The 19636-nt window shown below is 38.7% G+C and overlaps 1 protein-coding gene across 2 annotated transcripts; it reads left to right on the top strand.

Moving 5' to 3' along the window:
* The first annotated feature begins 7536 nt into the window (after positions 1-7536).
* On the top strand, positions 7537-19636 carry b3gnt2b (UDP-GlcNAc:betaGal beta-1,3-N-acetylglucosaminyltransferase 2b). Of its 2 annotated transcripts, none has more exons than XM_030786261.1 (3): positions 7537-7619; positions 13078-13194; positions 16549-19636. In XM_030786261.1, the coding sequence occupies exon 3, from the start codon at positions 16567-16569 to the stop codon at positions 17758-17760; it is 1194 nt and encodes a 397-aa protein (XP_030642121.1). In that variant the 5' UTR covers positions 7537-7619; positions 13078-13194; positions 16549-16566; the 3' UTR covers positions 17761-19636. The 2 variants fall into 2 exon arrangements, with proteins under 2 accessions (XP_030642121.1, XP_030642122.1); XM_030786262.1 differs by lacking the exon at positions 7537-7619 and adding an exon at positions 11115-11205.

The raw sequence follows: 19636 nt of genomic DNA, 5'->3' as shown, positions 1-19636 counted from the left end.
CATGGTAACCCTGAAAAGAGTGTACATATCTCCTACTATGATAAAAAAAGACCCACTCCTTCCATCTCTATGGATATGAATTTCTACTGTACTCCTCAAGTACAGAAAAATAAACACCTTATAATAATAGTTTGGCATTTACATTTGTGTGTGTGTGCAGGGGCACGTGTGTGTGTGTGTGCGCGCACATGTGTGTTTGTGTATGTGTGTGTATGGGCATGTGCGTGTGTGTGTGGGGGGGAGGGGGGAAGTGAGGGTTGTGCATACAGCATTCTGTGTGGTGTAAATGTTTCCTCCTGGGGTTTTTCCACAAACATACAGCTCTATTGTGCTAGAGAACTGTTACACCACATCAGCCCTGGTTGCCTTTCCACATTTATGAAAAAGGTTTTTGGTTTTTGACTATATCCATAATTTTGTAATAAACCTCCTGGTCTCTTTTATTTAAGCAGGAGGTAGATTCTACAGATATCTGACCATTTCTCATGTTGGCAGTTAAAGATTGCATTAGCTTAATAAATTAATGTTTTCTTGACTTATCAGCAGGCTGAATCTGTGGTCTTTTTGCGGTTTTGTACAATTTGCCTGTGTGCATTTATTTGGCTGTTGTGTATAGTACACAGTTGATCTGTGGTCATAAATGTATGCGCAGTCATTCTTCCGACATGTGAATTATTCATTTATAGGGTTGTTTTACACGGGACTTAGTCCTCATTTAAAATGATTGACCAGCAAAGATGTTGTATTAGGGTCAAAGACGAGACGCACCCATTTTTGTGTCTGTCTCAAAATAAATTTACAAAAATGATTTTATATACATAGAAAATGTATTAAATAAAATTACCGTGTCTACTTTAATGTTTCAAATAACTTTTGGGAAAATAAAATATCAAAATATGGGTGAAATAACGTTCCAAATTGCAAAATCATCATTCAGTGTAATGGTCTGCACTTAGATTTTTCAATTACATCTTCAAATAAACAAAAAAATACCAAGTAAAAGTATATATTTGTTTTCTTGGCATGTTCAAATGAGTGTTGGCAGTATTATATTAAAAGGATAATGTCTTCTTGTTTTTGTTTAAGTATTGAAATAACCAGTTGAGTTCATTAGAGGTCATTCAGTGTAACAAGATCAAGAAGCCATTTCTAAATCATATCAAAAACTGATAGTCATGTGACAGCCTGTGACATCATGAATAGAACCCCAGAACCCCTGCGCCAAGGTGAGTTTATCTCTCTTACATATTTGATCATTTCACTTTTTCATGGTGTGTTAACCTAAGCTACAAACCCCCATGTCATACAGTGAAATGCCAGAAAATCACTTCTATTGTTAGATTTTTAGAAAAATAAGTATATGTTGTGAATAACTGTAAGTAAATTTATTGGTTAAGGTCATCGTTGGATACGGGAAGCCAGTTGATAGCCTGCAATATATGCTGAAATAGAAATTTTCGTTATTCAGTGTAATGTTTTTGTCACTCAGTGTAATGCAACTTCTCTGTTACACCACAGTGTCATCATTACACTGAATGACAGTATCACTGTACAGATAACAATTTTAGCATCTTATTTATATTTCAGATAAATGAGGGATGTTTGGTACTGACAAATATATTTTAAACTTAATAAATAGTAATATTTTGATGCATTTTTGTATTTTTTCTATTTGTGTTATTGATTTTTCTACATGCCCTCAAACAAAGAGAGAGTTGCAAGGCCCAGACAAAAAATAAATGCGGACCCAGTAGCTAGGGCGGAGCTCCTAGCAAGGAGATGAGAAAGGTATTGAGGATTGCAATAGTCAGAATAGTAGCCTGACAAAGAGTCCCACTTCCTTATGTCACAGTTTCAAGTGAGACCCATAGAGATTCTCCACTGAAAATTCCCATCTTGATAGCATGTCATTTATGTTGGCAAACAGAAAGTATTCATAATTAATAACACAGAGTTTATATTCCTGTCAATAATTTTATGTTCATGTTGATAATTGCATCGAATCTGCATTTCAGCCATCGGAGAAGAAAGCAAGCTGCCTTGAGTGCAAATCCTGAGTACCTAGCAATCAGGAATTTATCAGATGTTGCAGCTACAAACAGGTGACAGCAATTGCTGTCAACTGTGTGTGTGTGTGTGTGTGTGTGTGTGTGTGAGCATGCTCATGTGGGAGTTAGTTTGTAGAAAATTATTTTACGTAACAATCTCATAGAATAACATACTTATTCTTTTTCAACATCTGCTTCTGCTGTCATTTACTCAGGAATGTTATTAAAACTAATTTATTGATCCATTCTAATACTAAAAACATTGGAATAATGGGAACAATGACAATACCAATACACTCTATCCCTTTTTGACAAAACGTCATTCAGAATAACAAACCGTGGTCATTCGGTGTAACAGATATATTTATGTAAAAATGAAACAATATACTTATACTGACCTGTACTTATTACAGTATGCAAACGAATATGTGATTAAATTAAATTTAATTGTATTTTAAATGAATTTCACTTCCTTACAAAAACTTCTTGCTGACAAATGAGTAAAACCTAGTGGTTGGAAAGATATTGGCAAAGTATTAGTTAGTATTTGGGGGCTGCATTGTGATCCTTTAATAGAATCTTTCAGTATGACATCTAATTATTGTTCGTCCTTAATATGCCTCACAAGGTTTTTCGTATGTAAACTGCTGTTACACTGAATGACATTTTAGTGGGGGTCTTCTGTAAATTGTGGTAAAAATGCATGATAGCCATTTTTTGCTCAGAAAATATTAAAATTAAGATTAAACAGGATACATTCTAATGTGCAGAAAAAAGAGAAAATTTTAAGTTGTATTACACTTTTTCGTCTTTGAGCCATTAACATCTTATTATACAATCTTCTGGTGTTAACTTATGATATATTGCTGGTTCAGTGGCACAGGATGGTGGCTGATAAATTATGACAGCTGATCTTTTTTGAATTCTGGAGTATATACTGGGAACATTTCAAACTGTGCCTCATTGTTACCCAGTGTTTCTCATCTGCCGAATTTAGCAATATGTGTTCTTTTGAAGTGTGTATTCCACTGATATCTGGTATCATGTTTATCAGCATTATTTGGGACGCTGAGAACCCAGGAAGGATATGGTCACAAGACAAAGGACCATTACAAACAAGATCCAGCCAGACCGCAGCACTCACTCACACTCACACACACACACACACACACACACACACGCACACGCACACGCACACGCACATACACACACACAAGACCTGCTGTCTTTTAGACAGTAACCAAAAGCTACCAGAGTAGCCAGAGGAAAAGTACAGCCTGCTAAATTATGAAAATCCTAACTAAGCTAAAACATTAGAGCAAAAAGAGTTGAAAAATAGGAACTCTCTTCCTCTACAAGAAGGAACATCAGGGAACATTTTGTTAGTACTGTGTTTACTTTCTTGTATTCAGACTGATAAAAATTCATTTTTGTTTCCTTGATGTGTTGGAGGGAGTGCTTATGTTTCTCTTTATTACCAGATTACAGTGTTCTTACTGAGGCTCCTGTCGTCATCCTCAGTTTTAGTTTCTCTCAAGGTCATTTGTCTAAGTGTGTAACCACTGGGGCAAGAATTCCTTAGGACAATTTCACTGAAGCGCCTTGGGAGACAACCTAAGTATTTCCTTCCATAAAATTTAATGTTCAGAGGTCATGTTTTCACAACTGTCTACCCTTGTTCCTTAAACCCCTAATTAAAAACTTACTATAAAGCAAACATCAAAATCCAGTGTAATAATTATTGATGTGAGAATTTGGATTATTTCCAAAAGTACTGCATTGTTTGTGGTAATATGCTTCACAAGATTTTGGAATGTCCCTGGAATGTCTGTTAATAACTGCCAGTTACTTTCAAATGGATTTTGACGAAATTTGTTACGACCAGTTCCTTCTTAAAACAAAAAGCCTGTTCAAAGCATACCATAACATAATGTGAAATGCTGTTTTACTACAGTAGACAGGCAGATGTTTGATGATGACACCTAAAAGGAAAGAGGTCATTCACATCATCAGATATTGTTAGTATGAGAGAGTGGGAGTATAACAAAGGGTACATACAAAGCAAATTTTCAGTTTTCTATTTGTTCATTTTGCACACAAAGAAGTTTCTTCCACACTCTCCTCTCTCTCTCTCTCTCTCGAAAAACACACACAGACACACACACATACACAGTTAGGAGTTCAGTGGGGGCAGTGGGGAACCATTCAAATCAGTCTACTCATCAAGATACCTATCAAAATGAAAAGTCTCTTCACAATAAAAGTATTTACAACTGCAGTTTACAAAAAAAAGCTTGTGTGTACGCATTTGTGTGCGGATGAGAGAGCTTCTATCTTTAACGTGGACTTCCAAAGTGATATCTGGAGCTATACTAGGGTACACTAACACTGTTATCATCCTATCATTCAAACAGCAGTGAATAGACTAACAAGTCTTGATGCTGTCCTCAGTTTGCATTTCTCAGCCCAGGCTTACTGTAGCTGTTCACTCTCCCAACATGGGTTTGCATAAGCACAAGAACAGGCTCATATCCTCCATGACTGAATTCAATTTATCTAATCACAGAGCACTCTCATCTCATCAACATGGTGTCTCCTTTTGTGTCTTCTTTTAATCCTGACTAAAAAAGGGACAGGGGCCTTTTAATGACTCATTTATCTTTGTACAGTCCCCATGTTAGCTCCAGTCATTTAGCACGAATTGTTCTTTTGCACTGAGGCCCAGACATGTAATTATAAGCCTTTGGCATAAGAGGAAATGACAGACACTTATGAGGATACTGTCAGTTGGCTTCGCCTTTGTGGTGATTTTCCACCACAACACTTTGAGCCTGTTCCACAAATTTAGCCCACACTGACTGCAGTATACTCCCTTCTGAGTGGATGACTGTTAGTCATGGGTGGTCACCCCAGATTGGGAAAGAAACCAAGTCTAATATTGCAATGCCTACAGAGTGGCTCTTAAATACAGAATCCAAATCCCTATCTATGTTCACTCAGAGAGTATCAGCTAACACTGGCTTCTCATTGGCTTATACATCTTCAATAGGAGTAGATCCAAATATCCTCTGAGGTCCCTGAATGCTGCTGTTAACTCCACACGTCATTCAGTTTATAACCAGGCTGAGCTCCAGTTTCACAGATGCCATGGCAGCTATATAAACACCCAATTTATGGTCATAATTAGGACACTAAAACGATACCTCTCTCAGATGTCAGTCTTTCAAGCACACATATGTATGTAATAATTTTCTACATCAAATGTTTGATGGGGATTGAGAAGCAGTGCTCAGGAAGCACAATATGTCAGTCCTACAAGCAGACCTTAAACCTGTCAGATACCACTAACTGTTCTACTGAAAAATGAATCCTTCCGTGAATGAGTTCTCTTCCCTAAATTGTGACAGTCTTGCATAGATTAAAGTGTATCATTCTGAATTTGGAGGAACTTTGTGTCTCAACTGATTGTATAGGTACCTTTTGAACAGTTCTTTTGTAAATTTTTGCTTTGTGAATTAGCTTGCACTGTAGTACAAAGTTTGAAAAAAAAGAAAAAACAAAACTTCACAAATTATGGCATGTGTTACATGTTCAAATTCTATATCTGATGATGACATATTGGTTTTTGCCTACTAAACTTGTATGCACTTCTTTTAAATCTTGCTGGATGACAATTAATTTTTTTTAAGTTAAGAAAAAAACCAAAACCATAAATTGTCATCAGGCTTGGTCAAGGAAAACAACTTATACTCAGCTGATTTCTCCACACCGAATACCTCCCTGTTGTTCCAGTTGCTCTCCTCATTTGTTACCTCTGGATCAGGTTTCCTTTGGTAACCACTTGACAGACTCTATTCAACATAATAACCCTAGAGTTGTGCATGTAGGCACTTGGCAAAAAGAGAGTAACGGTCTCTAAGATCATCTAATGTCCTTTGCTGGTAGGTTGGGTGTGATTTGCTGGGGAAATGAAGAAGAAAATACAGGCTTAATACTTTACATCTTTAGAAGATAGGAGGATATCATTGATCAAAACCATAAAGCTCAAAATGTTTCACTTGTGTGGGGTGTTGCAGGTGAACAAGGCTTTGTCTGTTGGGCCGTCCCCTTTACAGATCTTCTGACAAGTTATGGGGCTTTCCTGGATCTTACATTTCACACACACACACACACACACACACACACACACACACACACACACACACACAAACAGATTGGAAAAAGACTAAACTTTGCTTATTTTTACACTTCACAGAACACAGGCATTTTTGACATTAGGGGCAACTTTTAACTTAAACCCAATTCTGTAGAATGACTTGTTTCAACATGAGGTCTTTGTGTTTAAGATGATAATGTATGTTTTCTGGCTGGAAGATTGTGTCACCTTTACAAGAATTTCTGTAAATTTAAGCATATCCCCATGTTGATTTCCAATATTGAAACAAAATCCTACTGTATCCTTCTGAACTGCATAGGATGTGTAAACAGCAATTATCTGTTGTCTGATATGGAATTATCAAAGGAATCAGATTTTCTTCGCGCTTTTTACATCATCTAACATTTCAAAGTGAGACTTTTTCATCCGTAACTGATGGCGAATGATGTTTTAGATAAGATACGTCTTAAAAGAAAGCCAGAGAATGGATCTGAGGCTATGGTACTAGATCTGAAATTTGGAAAACACTACATGACACAGTACTTTCCATTTCGTAATAAGAAGTATTAGTAACAGGCAGCGATAATAAGATTTTTTTCTTTTCTTTTTTTTTTTAAAGATTTCAGTGAGCTATAACACAGGCATGTTTCACAGGCGGGGGAAGTAGGTGTAACGTTTCCTGTCAGTTCTTTGAACCGTGCAGTTGTATCCTGCTGCGACATATTCGACTGCGCTCTCTGTGATTTCTGTATTTGTAAGAATATATCTTCAGTTTAGAATAAATTAATTAATAATAAAAAAAAGAAAATCTTGCCGCAAACTACAGATATTTGATGAGACGTAAAACAATTAAATGAAACATGTCAAAAGTTGTCTATATTTAATTTTTTATCATTGAAGTAGACTTACGTGTAATACAATGTAATGCGCCACTACAAATGAAGTGGTTAAAATTTGGATTACTTCTCCCCCAACGAAGTCGTTGCATGTGATAATCTTAAATAAACTGCCGCAAACGTAATACTGGAGACGAGTATTAAGGAAAAAAAAAACAACGAATCCCGCCCTCTCTCTAACGTCAGATCTTTAGGTGTGCCTACTTTTCATCCGTGCCTCTCTATACGCTGCCGGAGAAGATGAAGGTTGTGCTTCAGACAGAATGTGAAGTTGGATTTTCTTCTTTCTGAAGGTAACTTTTTTATTATCAGAGAGTCTAAATGTGGTACAGTTGTCGCCGAATAAGACATTACAGAATAAGTAACAGCACTCGGATACATTGTAGAGAACCCGATCACTACAATCAAGGCTTAGTGAATTTCGTGCGCTCTATGTGATTACGTTAGCCAACAAGCTAAACCTTCTGGCTAAACATTCAAGGTTCGCTAACACACGGAGAAGTCGATTTAGATAAAACTGTAAGTTTTTTGTTTGGTTTTGTTTTTAACCTGCTCACTTATTCAAATAATACAGCACACTAGAAAAAGTAATGAATACACGTGGAACTGTAGAATATTAGCTATAGTTTGTTGGAAAGTTTACTTTGACTTTGTTTCCCCTAAAATAACCCGCCGAGGGCTGCAGTGATAGTTACCGAGCTGCATTATAAACTTTTGTCATAATGGTTACTGCTGAGACACATCTCGTGTACCAAACATTAAATAATAACTTAAGTGGTATCCCCGTGACTTGAGTGCACGAGATGCTCCGCCGTTTCAAGTCGAACTTGACTCGCCTCTCTATCTGCCTTTACCGGTCTGTGTGAAGTGAAAACAAAAATGAAACAACGTCAAGTTGTTTAATTATCACGTAGATATTTGATGATGACTGTATTGTCAGTAATCGGTTTGCAGTTAGTGATTACAATCATGTAAACATGTAATGTAAAACTGTAAATTTAGACTTGTAATCTTTACTGAGTTACTTTTACTGAGTAACTCCTTCCCTCTCTGTGGCCTTGGTGCAAAAATTAGAACTGGATTTAACAGATCGCCTCATGTGTCTGTTGCTATATATATATATATATATATATATATATATATACTATTTTCTGCAGTATGAGGCCTACACTATTTTGTCAGGCAAATAATTTGAAAATTAAGGAAGACTATTTTCTGTTTTATCTGGTACGATTGCTGGGTTTACAGCTCAAAGACATGCCTGACAGAACACTTGTTATCTGACACTGTTTGATTATATAATATACTCAAGAAGTCAGCTTCTACCCCAGTTAAACAGCAGATGCAGTGTATGGAGTGAATAAGTTTGGATTTCCATGATGGTGGTAGAAATGGTCCCATGTATTAAAATACTTACTCATCTCAATAGAGCATATGCAAACTAAACTAGTTGGGACAAGCTGTCTTCTAAAAGCCATAGTTATATTCAGATAAAAGAAAAACACTGGGTAAACTTTCTTAAAGTTTAATGCCCACGGTCTTATTTTATTCAAGCCATTGCCATTTGCAGTTTATATTGATCATATCCAAGGGAAAATGTGGGTGGCAAAAGTTGGGTTATTTCAAAGATTGTGTGTTAAATTTTTCTGAGCAAGACACCAATAATGCAGACTGCCTTTTCAAATGGTATTTGGAAAGATCCTGCACACTGAGAGTGACTGGTTCTGACAAGTAATTGTTAGTGTTAAAAACTCCTCCTGGAAATCATTTGTCATATAACAAGGACCTATATGTCACACTAGACAGTTTTAGCAAATAGCATTGAGATGAGCACACATGTTATATTAAGAATGCCTTGTGCCATTAGCCACTGAGCTTCGGTATATATAGATGCCAAAATATGCACTGTGGTTAGTGCTCAAAGTCGTAACACGATAAAAGGTTGTCTTATCACTTTCTGTGGTTGTTGTTTCTCATGACTTATAGATGTTTCATTTGTCTTATAGTATTTGGTGAGAAGAGCAATAAGATCTGTTAGCAGCAAGATACTTTGTTGGGTATTTAAACAGCTGAAAGTACCTTCATTTAATTTTAATTTTGACACATTAAGCATCCCACCAAAAGTAAAATTAATGGGGATTTTAGTCATGTCTACATGTTTTCAGTTGGTAATATATGTTATAAGTGGTTATATACATGCAGTAATATGTTACAGTAATGCCTATACCTGAAGATGAAGATTTTGTAAGCTGTTGAGGAAACAACCACATCTGAATGAAAATGATCTTTCATTTCTCCTTCTTCAAATTGTGACTTTTTACTGTGTTGAACAGCATGTACGAACTGTTCTTCTTGTCAGCCATCAACTAATATTTAACATGATGCAGTTAACAGACAATCTCTTTCTGACTTTCTAGTGTTTTTCTAGACTGTATTTATCTGAGGTGAACTAAATACTTTGAGGAGTGAATCTCTCCCAACAGTGTGTCAATCCATTTGCCCGCACATAGTCAATGTACCACTGCTGTGCAGAATGTTGACCCTTCTAGCTACAGATCACAAGTAACCTGGAACTGTATGCTACTCTCACACCACCATACAAGGTTATATGCTGCTCTGGTTAAAAGACCGTATCGCATTGAGATTCCAAGAGTTCTTCGATGGCTCTTGCTCTTGATGTAGTCTTTTCTATTGTGTCTGTACAGTAGAATCAGATTACTGACTCTGCGATCATGCCCAGTCATGAAGCTAGATTTTTTTATGGAATGTGTCTTGGAAAAGCTGAAGTGTTGCAGATGTAACGTGAAATGAATCTTTTGCCCTTGTTCTATGTGTATGTGTGTGTGTGTATTTTCTCTATCTCAGTGTCTCAGTGACACATTGTGATGACATGTACATACTCTGGGTTGACTCAAGCAAGTCCCTGTGTTCCTATGTCAGGGCTGCTGCTCAGTCTGTCTTGTTTTGCCAGTTTTTATAACTGGCAAAATCTTTGAATCGAATGGTTTATTGTATTGTAGTGTGTGAGTATGTTTGCATGTGTTTTCCATACCTCAGTGACTCAGTGACACATTGTAGTGGCACACACACACACCCTCAATGACAAATACTGTATTCTTGGTTGACTTAAACAAGTCCCTATGCTCCTATGTCAGGGTTCACGTTCAGTCTGTCTTGCCTTGCCAGTTAAATGTCTTTACAGTAACCTCTCAATTGTTCTTTAAAATGCCTCCCAGCCTTAAACATAAGCTTGTCATTGTTTCTCCTATACTGGGGACATTCCGGTCTTGGAGTTCTACACTTATTAAAAGTGTGTGTAAACACAGGTTTCCTTCAGGAGCATTTTTTGTTTTTATGTTCAGCCATTTGGAGGTGGTCCTGGGACTTGAAGATAATTTTGTATTGGTTGACGCTTTACCTCTCTCCCTGTGGATGAACTAATCTTGCCTGCTAACCCACTTCAATCCATGTGACTGTGAAGATAAGGTTTGAAGTGTCTGAAATGATTTCCTTGTGTTGGCTTGTTCCAGCAGGCCAGTTATGCATTGGTATGGTGGCGGCCTGGTTTCTGTTAGTAACAGACTAACTTTCTGTCGCTTACTGTACTCAGAACTGTGTCCGTTTTGAAATCCTCATTTGAAGCTAGAGAGAAAATTAATCACCCCCCACCCCCACCCCCATCACACAGACTGGCTTTGTTAGTGCCCCTGATTGTACAATGTACACTGAACACAAAATTCTGAAGGTCATACCTACCCTGGTTATTTTACGTCACTCTGGTGTGAATAGCGTGATCTCCTGTAGACCTTTGCTATGCCCACGCGAATGTGAACGTACTACTGGTATGATTCAGTCACATCGTGGCCTACTTGTTGTCTGTCTGCAGCCCTCACTGTTCATGCATTTATCTTTGGAATTGGACAGAGATGAGATTAGAGCAATACCCTCATCTTCCCTTTCTCTTTTGTCTTTTTATTGCTTCTTATCTCTCTTCTTCTTATCTCTCTTTGTTCCAGGTTAATCTATTTTCATCCTATGCCCTGTTAAGTGAAGGTCTTTGACCTGGTGACGACCTGGTCGTCTCTGTTGCTTACAGCATCCCCAGGTCAGACGCACACACACTCAAATACAAACACATTCTCTCTCTTGGTACATGTCTCTGTGTTTCTGAAAGCAGTGCTGTAAGACTCTGAACCGCACACAGTTTTTAACAGTACCTGTTCTCTGTGCGTACAGCTTGTACTAAAAGGGGGGGGGGTGAGGTAGAAGGAATGAGATGGTGTGCTCCATTGGCTCAGTGTCCCCATTAGTGTCTTCTGTTGCCCTTTTACATGAGTTATAGAGTACATTACCCCCGATTAGACCTGTGTTCTCAAGTGACTCAAATGCTTCCATGCACAGATACAGCCAGGTATGTAATCAAGGGAGAGAATATTTTGACATTTAATTAATGGTTTCAACCACCTTTTTTGTTTGTGTGTTTCATTGTTTTCTCTTTTAGAAATTCATATGAACAATATTTGCATTGGTGCTTGTATGTGTAAACTTGCATTGAACTAGCAACCATTTTGTTGGTTAATGATAGACAAACACGTTTTTCTCTACTGGCCCTAAATTGTGAATTTGTTACAAATGCTTGCTTGGTTCTTGCCCAACATTTTACCTACTGCTATTATCAAGCCTCAGATCTCTTGAGGTCCTGGTTCATGCATGGTTTTAGTTGGCAGATATTTATCCACAAACATAGTACATACACAGTACTTGTGCTGTCTCACTATGCACCTGTATATGATTTTGTGGAAGTCATCACTGAGGAAACTGCTAACTGTCAGCTCGCGGCAGGAAGAGATAAAAAGCACAGGATATGGAGACTGAGTGAAACAGAACAGTTAGAAGTTAGCAGAGTTGTAGCTGCTCAGGTGATCCATGACTGATTTAGATACCGGTTTCTGTTTGAACAACGTTCATTTCTGTTTGCTCAAAGATTCCAGTCTGTTAATAATTAAAAATAGCGGCTTATTTGGGAATGCCGCTTTTTTTTTTTTCGTTTTCTTTTTTTAAATTTTTTTTTTTTTTCACATTTTTAGCAGTTGTTTTCATGGCTCAGAATGACCATAAGAACAGACTATTCAATACATGGTAATTATTTTAAGAAGTTTAGACTCCTACGTGTCTTTTGTTTTGAATGTGTTTATGAACAGACTCTGGATGCAGTCAGCGCGAGGCAGTGCTGACTGACGACTGTGTTTGACTGCTGGCTTTAGTCGGCTGAATGTAATTTAACTTTTGGTGTAAATATTTAGTGAGGAAATTTTCAGAGATACTTGGTCACTATTCACTAACCAAAGAGAGTCTGCTGTGTTCTGTGTCACGGCTTAGTGAGTCAGTATCATGTTCAGTACAGACTTCTTTCCCCCACTCACAAGGAGACATGACATTCATTTCCTACTGCTGTCTTTACATTCAGAGGATTGGAGGATTTCCACTGTGATTTGTGATGCATTTAGTCGCTGCGAGGAGTCACATTTCTGTGGTTGTGCTGCGTGTGTAGACACTACTCAGCTTTTCCCCTGTTTATTTTGTTCGAGATGGTCATGCTTCATAGCAACAGGCCTCATTCTGTTCCTCTCCTCCTCCCTTCCCCCTCCCCCCTCCCCCTCACCACTCAGCCCTCTCAGGTGCCTCCAGAGTGAGGGGCACATTTAGAGGAAGCAAAGTGTGACTCCTCAAAAAAAAAAAAAGCGTACTGACGCAACTTCCACAAATGTACATCCGTGCATGGGTGTCCATGAGTGACTGAAAGAAAGAGAGAGCTTTCTGTTCTCTTTTTGCAAGCACCTTTGTGCAAGCTTTTGTATGTTCAAGACTCAAGCTTTGTGTGGTTACTGCCCTGTTTATCCATCCAGGCTGCTGGCTATAGTGACACAGGTGAAAAGGCTTGTTGAAACAGTTTGGATTCTTTCTTTCTTGTCTCCAGGTTGCTGCCTTATTAACCCGCTCCATCACCTCTTGATCTTGTGCTCCACCCCCTGCTCAGAGAATCAGCATGGGATAAAAACTAAACTAGGGAGTGGAAGAACACACCTGTACAGAGGTAAAAAACCTCCACACAACATCCAGCCATTTATAACCCTAACTTTCTTACAGTTTAATTCTGTCATAAAGATCACACAGATAAAGTAATGTGGAAAGAAAAAGTCAGTGCGCCAAACAGCGGTTATGTAATCCGGTTATTGCTGTGAGAAATAACGAACAAAATAAGCAGTGATAGTCAAAGGCTTGTGATCTTTTTGTGGTGTTGTCTTTTGTTCAAGGGGTGTTTGGTGTTGCATTCTGACGTCTTCCTTAGTGTGTTGTAAAATATGAAAGATGTGGAAAGTGGCTCTTCTCCCTTTGATACTCTGCTGTACCGGAGTCTGATCCCCTGATAGCTACCAGAGAGATGAGAAAGAGTACCAAGAGACTCCCGAATCAGCAGCGCGTAAGGGTTGCTAGGAGGCAGAGGCAATGAAATAAAAGACACAGAGTCAGGAAGCAAGTGGAAGAAGGAAATAAAGGATAAAAGGAAATAAGGAACACATGGGAAGATAAAGACAAGGAGTTAGATGTCGCCGTGGGGATTTTTCTGTTTTAATAAATTCCTTATGATCAAGAGAAGCAGAGCCATAAGAGCAAATATGAGAGAAAGAGAGGCAGTGAAAGTGAGGAAGGTAAAAATGTGAAAAGATAAAGAGAGGTGAGAACAGGCCATGAACAGTGAAAGCAGGTGAGGGCAAGGAGCACTTAGGGGAAGGAGAGACTCATTTCTTTCCAGTTTGTAGAAGTGTATATAGGACATAGTTTACCAAGGGAACTGGGAAACAAATGAGAGGTTTTAATTTATTAAATTTTAGTAAATTTCAAGTTATTTAATTCAAGGAACTGACTGACAGAAGAGCAGAACAACAGAGCAAGGTGAAGCAGTGGTTTCTTTTTACTTTTTTGGCAATCACTTACATTTTTCGTGCAACAGCTCTTTGCCCCGAAAAACATACCTCCCCTCTCTTTGCCCATCCCAATGAAGTGATAGAATGTTCTCTTGCTCTTAGTGGAACACAGTAGCAGTAAACAGTGTGAAATGGGATCATTGCGCCTCATTCACCAATATCCTCCTAAGTTTTTTCTTAAATTTGTTCTTGAGGAAGGTTCTAAGAAAAAGTCTATGTGAGAATCGACATGTTCTTAAACTGCAGAATTGTTTGCATCTTTGTTCTTATAATGATTAATCCCATTGTCATTGTAAACTGAAAGTGTGTGCCAGGTGTTCCTAATTAGCATAGGTAAATGCCCCACCAATTCCTATGAAAGGGCATGAGACTGCAGGGCCATGTGCACACACAGAGATCTGTGGAAGCCCATTTCGGCCACATAAAAAAAAAAAAGTTTGCTTAATTGTGACTTTATTTTTCGGAATTCTTACTTTTTTTTCCTCGCCACTCTGACTGTTTTCTCGCAATTCCGGCTTATTATCCCTCGTAATTCTGAGTTCTTTTCTAACAACCAACAAGTAGCTTGAGCCATCACTTCTGCTCCTGCTTTAATGATTCAATGCAACGTGCGTACAGTGGCAGACAGGAGCGAAGGCCACAATGGCTGCATCTGCTCTGTCCAGGTATTTTAATATTTATCCAAATGTAAAAGTAAAACAGATGAGATGGCCCATAAGTAGTGTGTGTAAAACTACTGGTCACTTATCACAGTCTCGATCAGCTGTTATATTCTCATATTGCTCTTTTTGCTCATTGTACAAAAGTATGAATAAATATGCACTACATTCCAGAGTGTTACATAAAGCGTTAGTGTAGTGTTTATTTATTTTAAAAGATCACAATACTTTGTAAAATAATGAAAATTATTATTAAAAAATATTAGAAATGATAAAAATATTATTGTAATTTAAATCCTTTAATGTTATACAATTTTAGAATTTAAGAAAACTCAATAATCAATTATTTTGCACAAACATGTCAGCACTCAAATGTACGTAAGTGTGCTGTTGAGTGTGTGTAGATGCTGTTCTTAACTAAGAACAAATCCCAAATAAGAAAACACTGGTGAATGTCAGAAAACTGTGTAAGTGGGTTTTAAGAACAAATTTCTTTTTAAGAGTGGTTGGTGAATGAGGCCCATTGTTCTTTGGATAAAAATGGACAACAGCTCTTGCTTCTCATTTTTACATCTCAATTATTGACTTGATTGCAGCCATAGTTCCTCTTGCTGTTGGGAAACAGAACATGTAAACCATTTTGTTTGCTGAGTGGTTTGAGATATATCCTCTTTTTACCAGCTGAACCATGACTAGGTTTTGAAGCAGCTAAACTTTTGGTGAAGACTGGTTTGGAGGCTTGTAGTCATGTGCCCTTTGTGCTATCCATTACACAGAGTATGTTGAAATCAAAGCAGTACGAAACCCTTTGCATACTGCATAGCAGTTGTTAGTCTTGCCGCAAAGAGGAGTTTGAGAAGTGACCTCACTTAGTTTTTGTGAGATGGCACTAACAGCTAGTACAAATGGGGAAAAATACATAAAACAATGTTAGCTGCCCCACAAATGTACACACATCCCCTTTGCCAGTTAGTCCTACAGTTTTCGACATGTTGAAACATTCCCTGATTTTTGTAGTTGGATTAGTTTTGTGTTCATTATCCATCGTTACCTTTCAGCAGTGCATATTTTGCCATTTCAGTGTTCATCTGTGTAAACCAAGTGTGGTTAGCTTAAGTCTCAATAAAAAAAGGCTTCAGTTGAATTCATAAAAGGTGCTCTGAGAACGTAAGTAAATCTATTATTCTCTGTCAGAGACAGACGTATTTCTCTCTTCATGGAGGTTACATTATTGTACATTCTTCAGTTCATGGGATGTCAGCTAAAAAGAATTAAGATGTGGGAATATATGACAGCTCAGCCTTAGGAAAGCGGAAACCGAGTATCTGGCTCAGAGACGGAGAAAGATCTGCCTGTCTGAGAGTCCTAGATTGCTTTTGGCCAGTCTGGCCCTGTCTTCTGAGTGCTGAAAATGCTAGCCAAGAAAGTGAAAGGAAAAAAAAACAGGCAAGTGTTAGCTTAAGCCCCACAAACTGTGTCTTTGTACTGAATGACCCTTTGCTCATAGATATCTAGTAAGGTTTGCTCAGGAACTATTAAGATGTGAGGTCAGAAAGGCTACATTTGAAACCTTAAATATGTTGTAAAATATATCTTTGCACTGCTCCACTTTGTCTTCCCAGGAAACCAACTTCAAGTGAACTTTGCATTAACTTATGCAAATTTTCATTTAAATGATGGGGCATCTGCTAAGTGAGATTTAAATGTTGAGTATCTGTCTATCTATCTTGACAGTCGTGTATCACTCATGTTTTGACATGATGTTTACTGTTGTATGTTTCCACTTGGCTCTCTCTGGGACAGGTGGTGAGTGTCAGAGCCATGCAGGGCCCGAGGAGAAAGACAAAAGTCCTGGGGACCGTCCTAATGGTGTTCTTCGTCATCATGGTATTGTCACATCATGGAGACCGAGGAAAGAATCTCAACAGCAAGATTCGCATTCCAAGCAAAAAGTTCTGGGGCAAGATGGTCCCGAGTGAGGCGTACTGGAACCACCAGCAGCAGATACTGGACCATCTTAGGAACCCTATCCTGAATAGCTCCAATGGGACTTGGGGTGAGAAGTTTAACAACAGCGAAAATGACACAGTGATTCTGAACTCTTGCGATCCAGACCACAGGGTCTCCACCCAAGTGAAGGACTACAATTCCCTCCCAACTCGTTTCAAAGACTTCCTGACGTACATCAGGTGCCGGACTTATCCCATGGTGGTGGACCAGCCACAGATCTGCAATGACGACCCTTTTCTCCTGCTAGCCATCAAGTCCTTAGCTCCCCATTTTGACCGGCGGCAGGCCATACGGGAGTCATGGGGTCGGGCCGGCCGCATGGCTAACAAAACTGTGGTGACTGTCTTCCTTCTGGGTAACGCCACCGCAGTGGACCACTTCCCTGACCTATCGGAAATGCTGAGTTACGAGAGTTCTAAGCACAAAGATATACTTCAGTGGGACTATAGGGACTCCTTCTTCAATCTTACCATCAAAGAGGTATTGTTCCTCAAGTGGTTTAACAAAAGCTGTAGTGGGGCCCAATTCATTTTCAAAGGGGATGACGACGTCTTCGTTAACACCCTGCATATTCTGGACTTCCTCAAGGGTCTCTCCCCAGCCAAAGCAAAGGATCTCTTTGTTGGGGATGTGATCACCAATGCTGGGCCCCACAGAGATAAAAAGGTGAAATACTTCATCCCTGAGAGTATATTTGTGGGGACATACCCCCCGTATGCTGGTGGGGGTGGATACCTGTACTCTGGCCACTTGGCATTGCGCCTGCATGCTGCCACGCAACAGGTAACTCTGTATCCGATTGATGATGTCTATACGGGGATGTGCCTCCGAAAACTAGGCCTAGCCCCTGAAAAACACAAGGGTTTTAGGACTTTTGACATTGAGGAGAAATATCGCAACAACCCCTGTGCCTACAAGAGCCTGATGCTGGTCCACCCTCGAACACCACAAGACATGATTAAAATCTGGTCTTGGCTTAATAGTCCAGATCTTAACTGTCATTGACACCATACCAGTGGCCTTTCAGCAACCTCAAAGTTGCTGATCCAGACGTTGGCAGCTTTATATTGTTGTTACTGTTATTGTTAATACTTTTAATGCTATGTGTGTGTTGTGTTGGAGTTTTCCTTGAGTTTCCTTTCTCTGAGTGGCTCAAGGCTAGGTCAGTGTGCAGTCATAATATGATTTAAAATGGCCTGAATAGTATTGTAAGGGGAAGAATGTGTGTCTCTCTCTATAATGTGGAAATCTTGTTTTATCCTCATCTGGCATGGAGTCGCACATTAAGTATTGTATGTGACCTTGCGGCTAGTGGTGTTTCAACACTAGCCTTCACCCTATAACAGAGTTAGTGTTTCTGTACTGGGGATATGGGAACATGGGTATGAGGGTCCAGATCATTTGGGCTTAGCTTCCTGCCTTCTGATATTGAGTAGACATTGCTAACTGGCTGTTCTGTGAGAACTGACTGGTTTGGCAGTTTTTCATGACCTTCATTTTGAATCTATTGGTTCGTTACATTAAAGGTCCAATGATTTTCATTGTTTCACTGAGATGTTCTTATCTTGGGTGCTCTTTGTGCAGATGGGCTTTGCATCCCCTCAGGCTTTGTTTGCACAGTTTCGAATTGTTAGCATTTTTGTCCTTCACTCGCAGTGTTGGAAGTCTGTGAAGTCTTCACTCAAAATTAAACATCAGTTTAGTAATTCAGCACAGTAAAAAAAAAACCCAAAACATTAAAGTCTTTGAAGTGCCTCAGATTTTTGTCTCGGCAAGAAATATGTACTTATACTCTTGTGAAATGTTTTTTTTTTAAGCCTTTATCTTATAAGCTCCAATTGTTCACCGCCATGGATAATAACATTAACTTTCTGAGCTAAAGGAATCAGAGCCTGTGGAATGCAGTTCCTATCACATAGAGGATTCACTTAAGATAAGAACATCTTGGTCAAAAGTGAGATATTTTGCTGCACTCTCAGTAAGTGTTGAAGTATTTGTTTAATTGTTTTTTTCTTTCTCATTAGGTGATTCACCGCATCATTGTAACTGAATGCACACTTGCCATGTGTGTAGATATCTAAAGCTGTATATGGATTATTATTGCTGTAATGAAGGTGCTTAGCTGCAGTAGTTTGGTTTGTGTAGGGTTGGAGGATGCATCCTTTGAGGCCCCCACACCTAAAGATGTGTAGCTTTAGCTTATCTCTGTATTTTGGTGCTTTTTTGTCATATGTTGGTCACCTCCATTACTTTGTCAGGGAACAGCTGCTTGAAGACAGAATACTTATTTCCATCTGAAGTCTGTTTCTGCTGACTGAAATGGATGCTTAGAAATTCAGTGACTGAAAGTCATGAAGGATAACTCAAAAGCATGTGCACAGGGAGAAATACAGTATTTGATTGTGGAAAGCTTTTGCAGTTAAAATAGTAGCTACTTCTCCACTTCTTTTTCCACTTGGTAAGAAATCTGGAACTGCATTATTGGTCAGAGCTTGTTTTCCCCCAGATCCCTGGCCCAGCTTGGCACTCTCAGAGATACTGTTATGGTTTTTCACTAACTGTATAGGGGAGGAGCTTACAAAAGACCTCATAGCTGAATTAAAGATAAAGCTATCATCAGACCTCAAAAGTGACATCTGCTGGACAGGTGTATACATACAGTTGTTTTTTAAACAAAACAAAACAAAGCAAAAAAACACTGGATCCGTTCATTGTAATACAACCTTATCGCAGAGTGACTACACGCTCCAGCTTAGCTGAAGTTCTCTCTTAGTGGTACTGTCACTTGTAAGTAATTTCTTTAATATTCTTGTAGTTTCAAGCTGTCTTTGAGTCCAGACTAGATGTCCTTTTTCAGGTGAAAATAAAACTCGTGAAACCA

The sequence above is a fragment of the Chanos chanos genome, chromosome 10, assembly GCF_902362185.1.
Source record: "Chanos chanos chromosome 10, fChaCha1.1, whole genome shotgun sequence".
NCBI lineage: Eukaryota > Metazoa > Chordata > Actinopteri > Gonorynchiformes > Chanidae > Chanos > Chanos chanos.
This window is presented reverse-complemented; position numbering and strand designations above follow the sequence as displayed.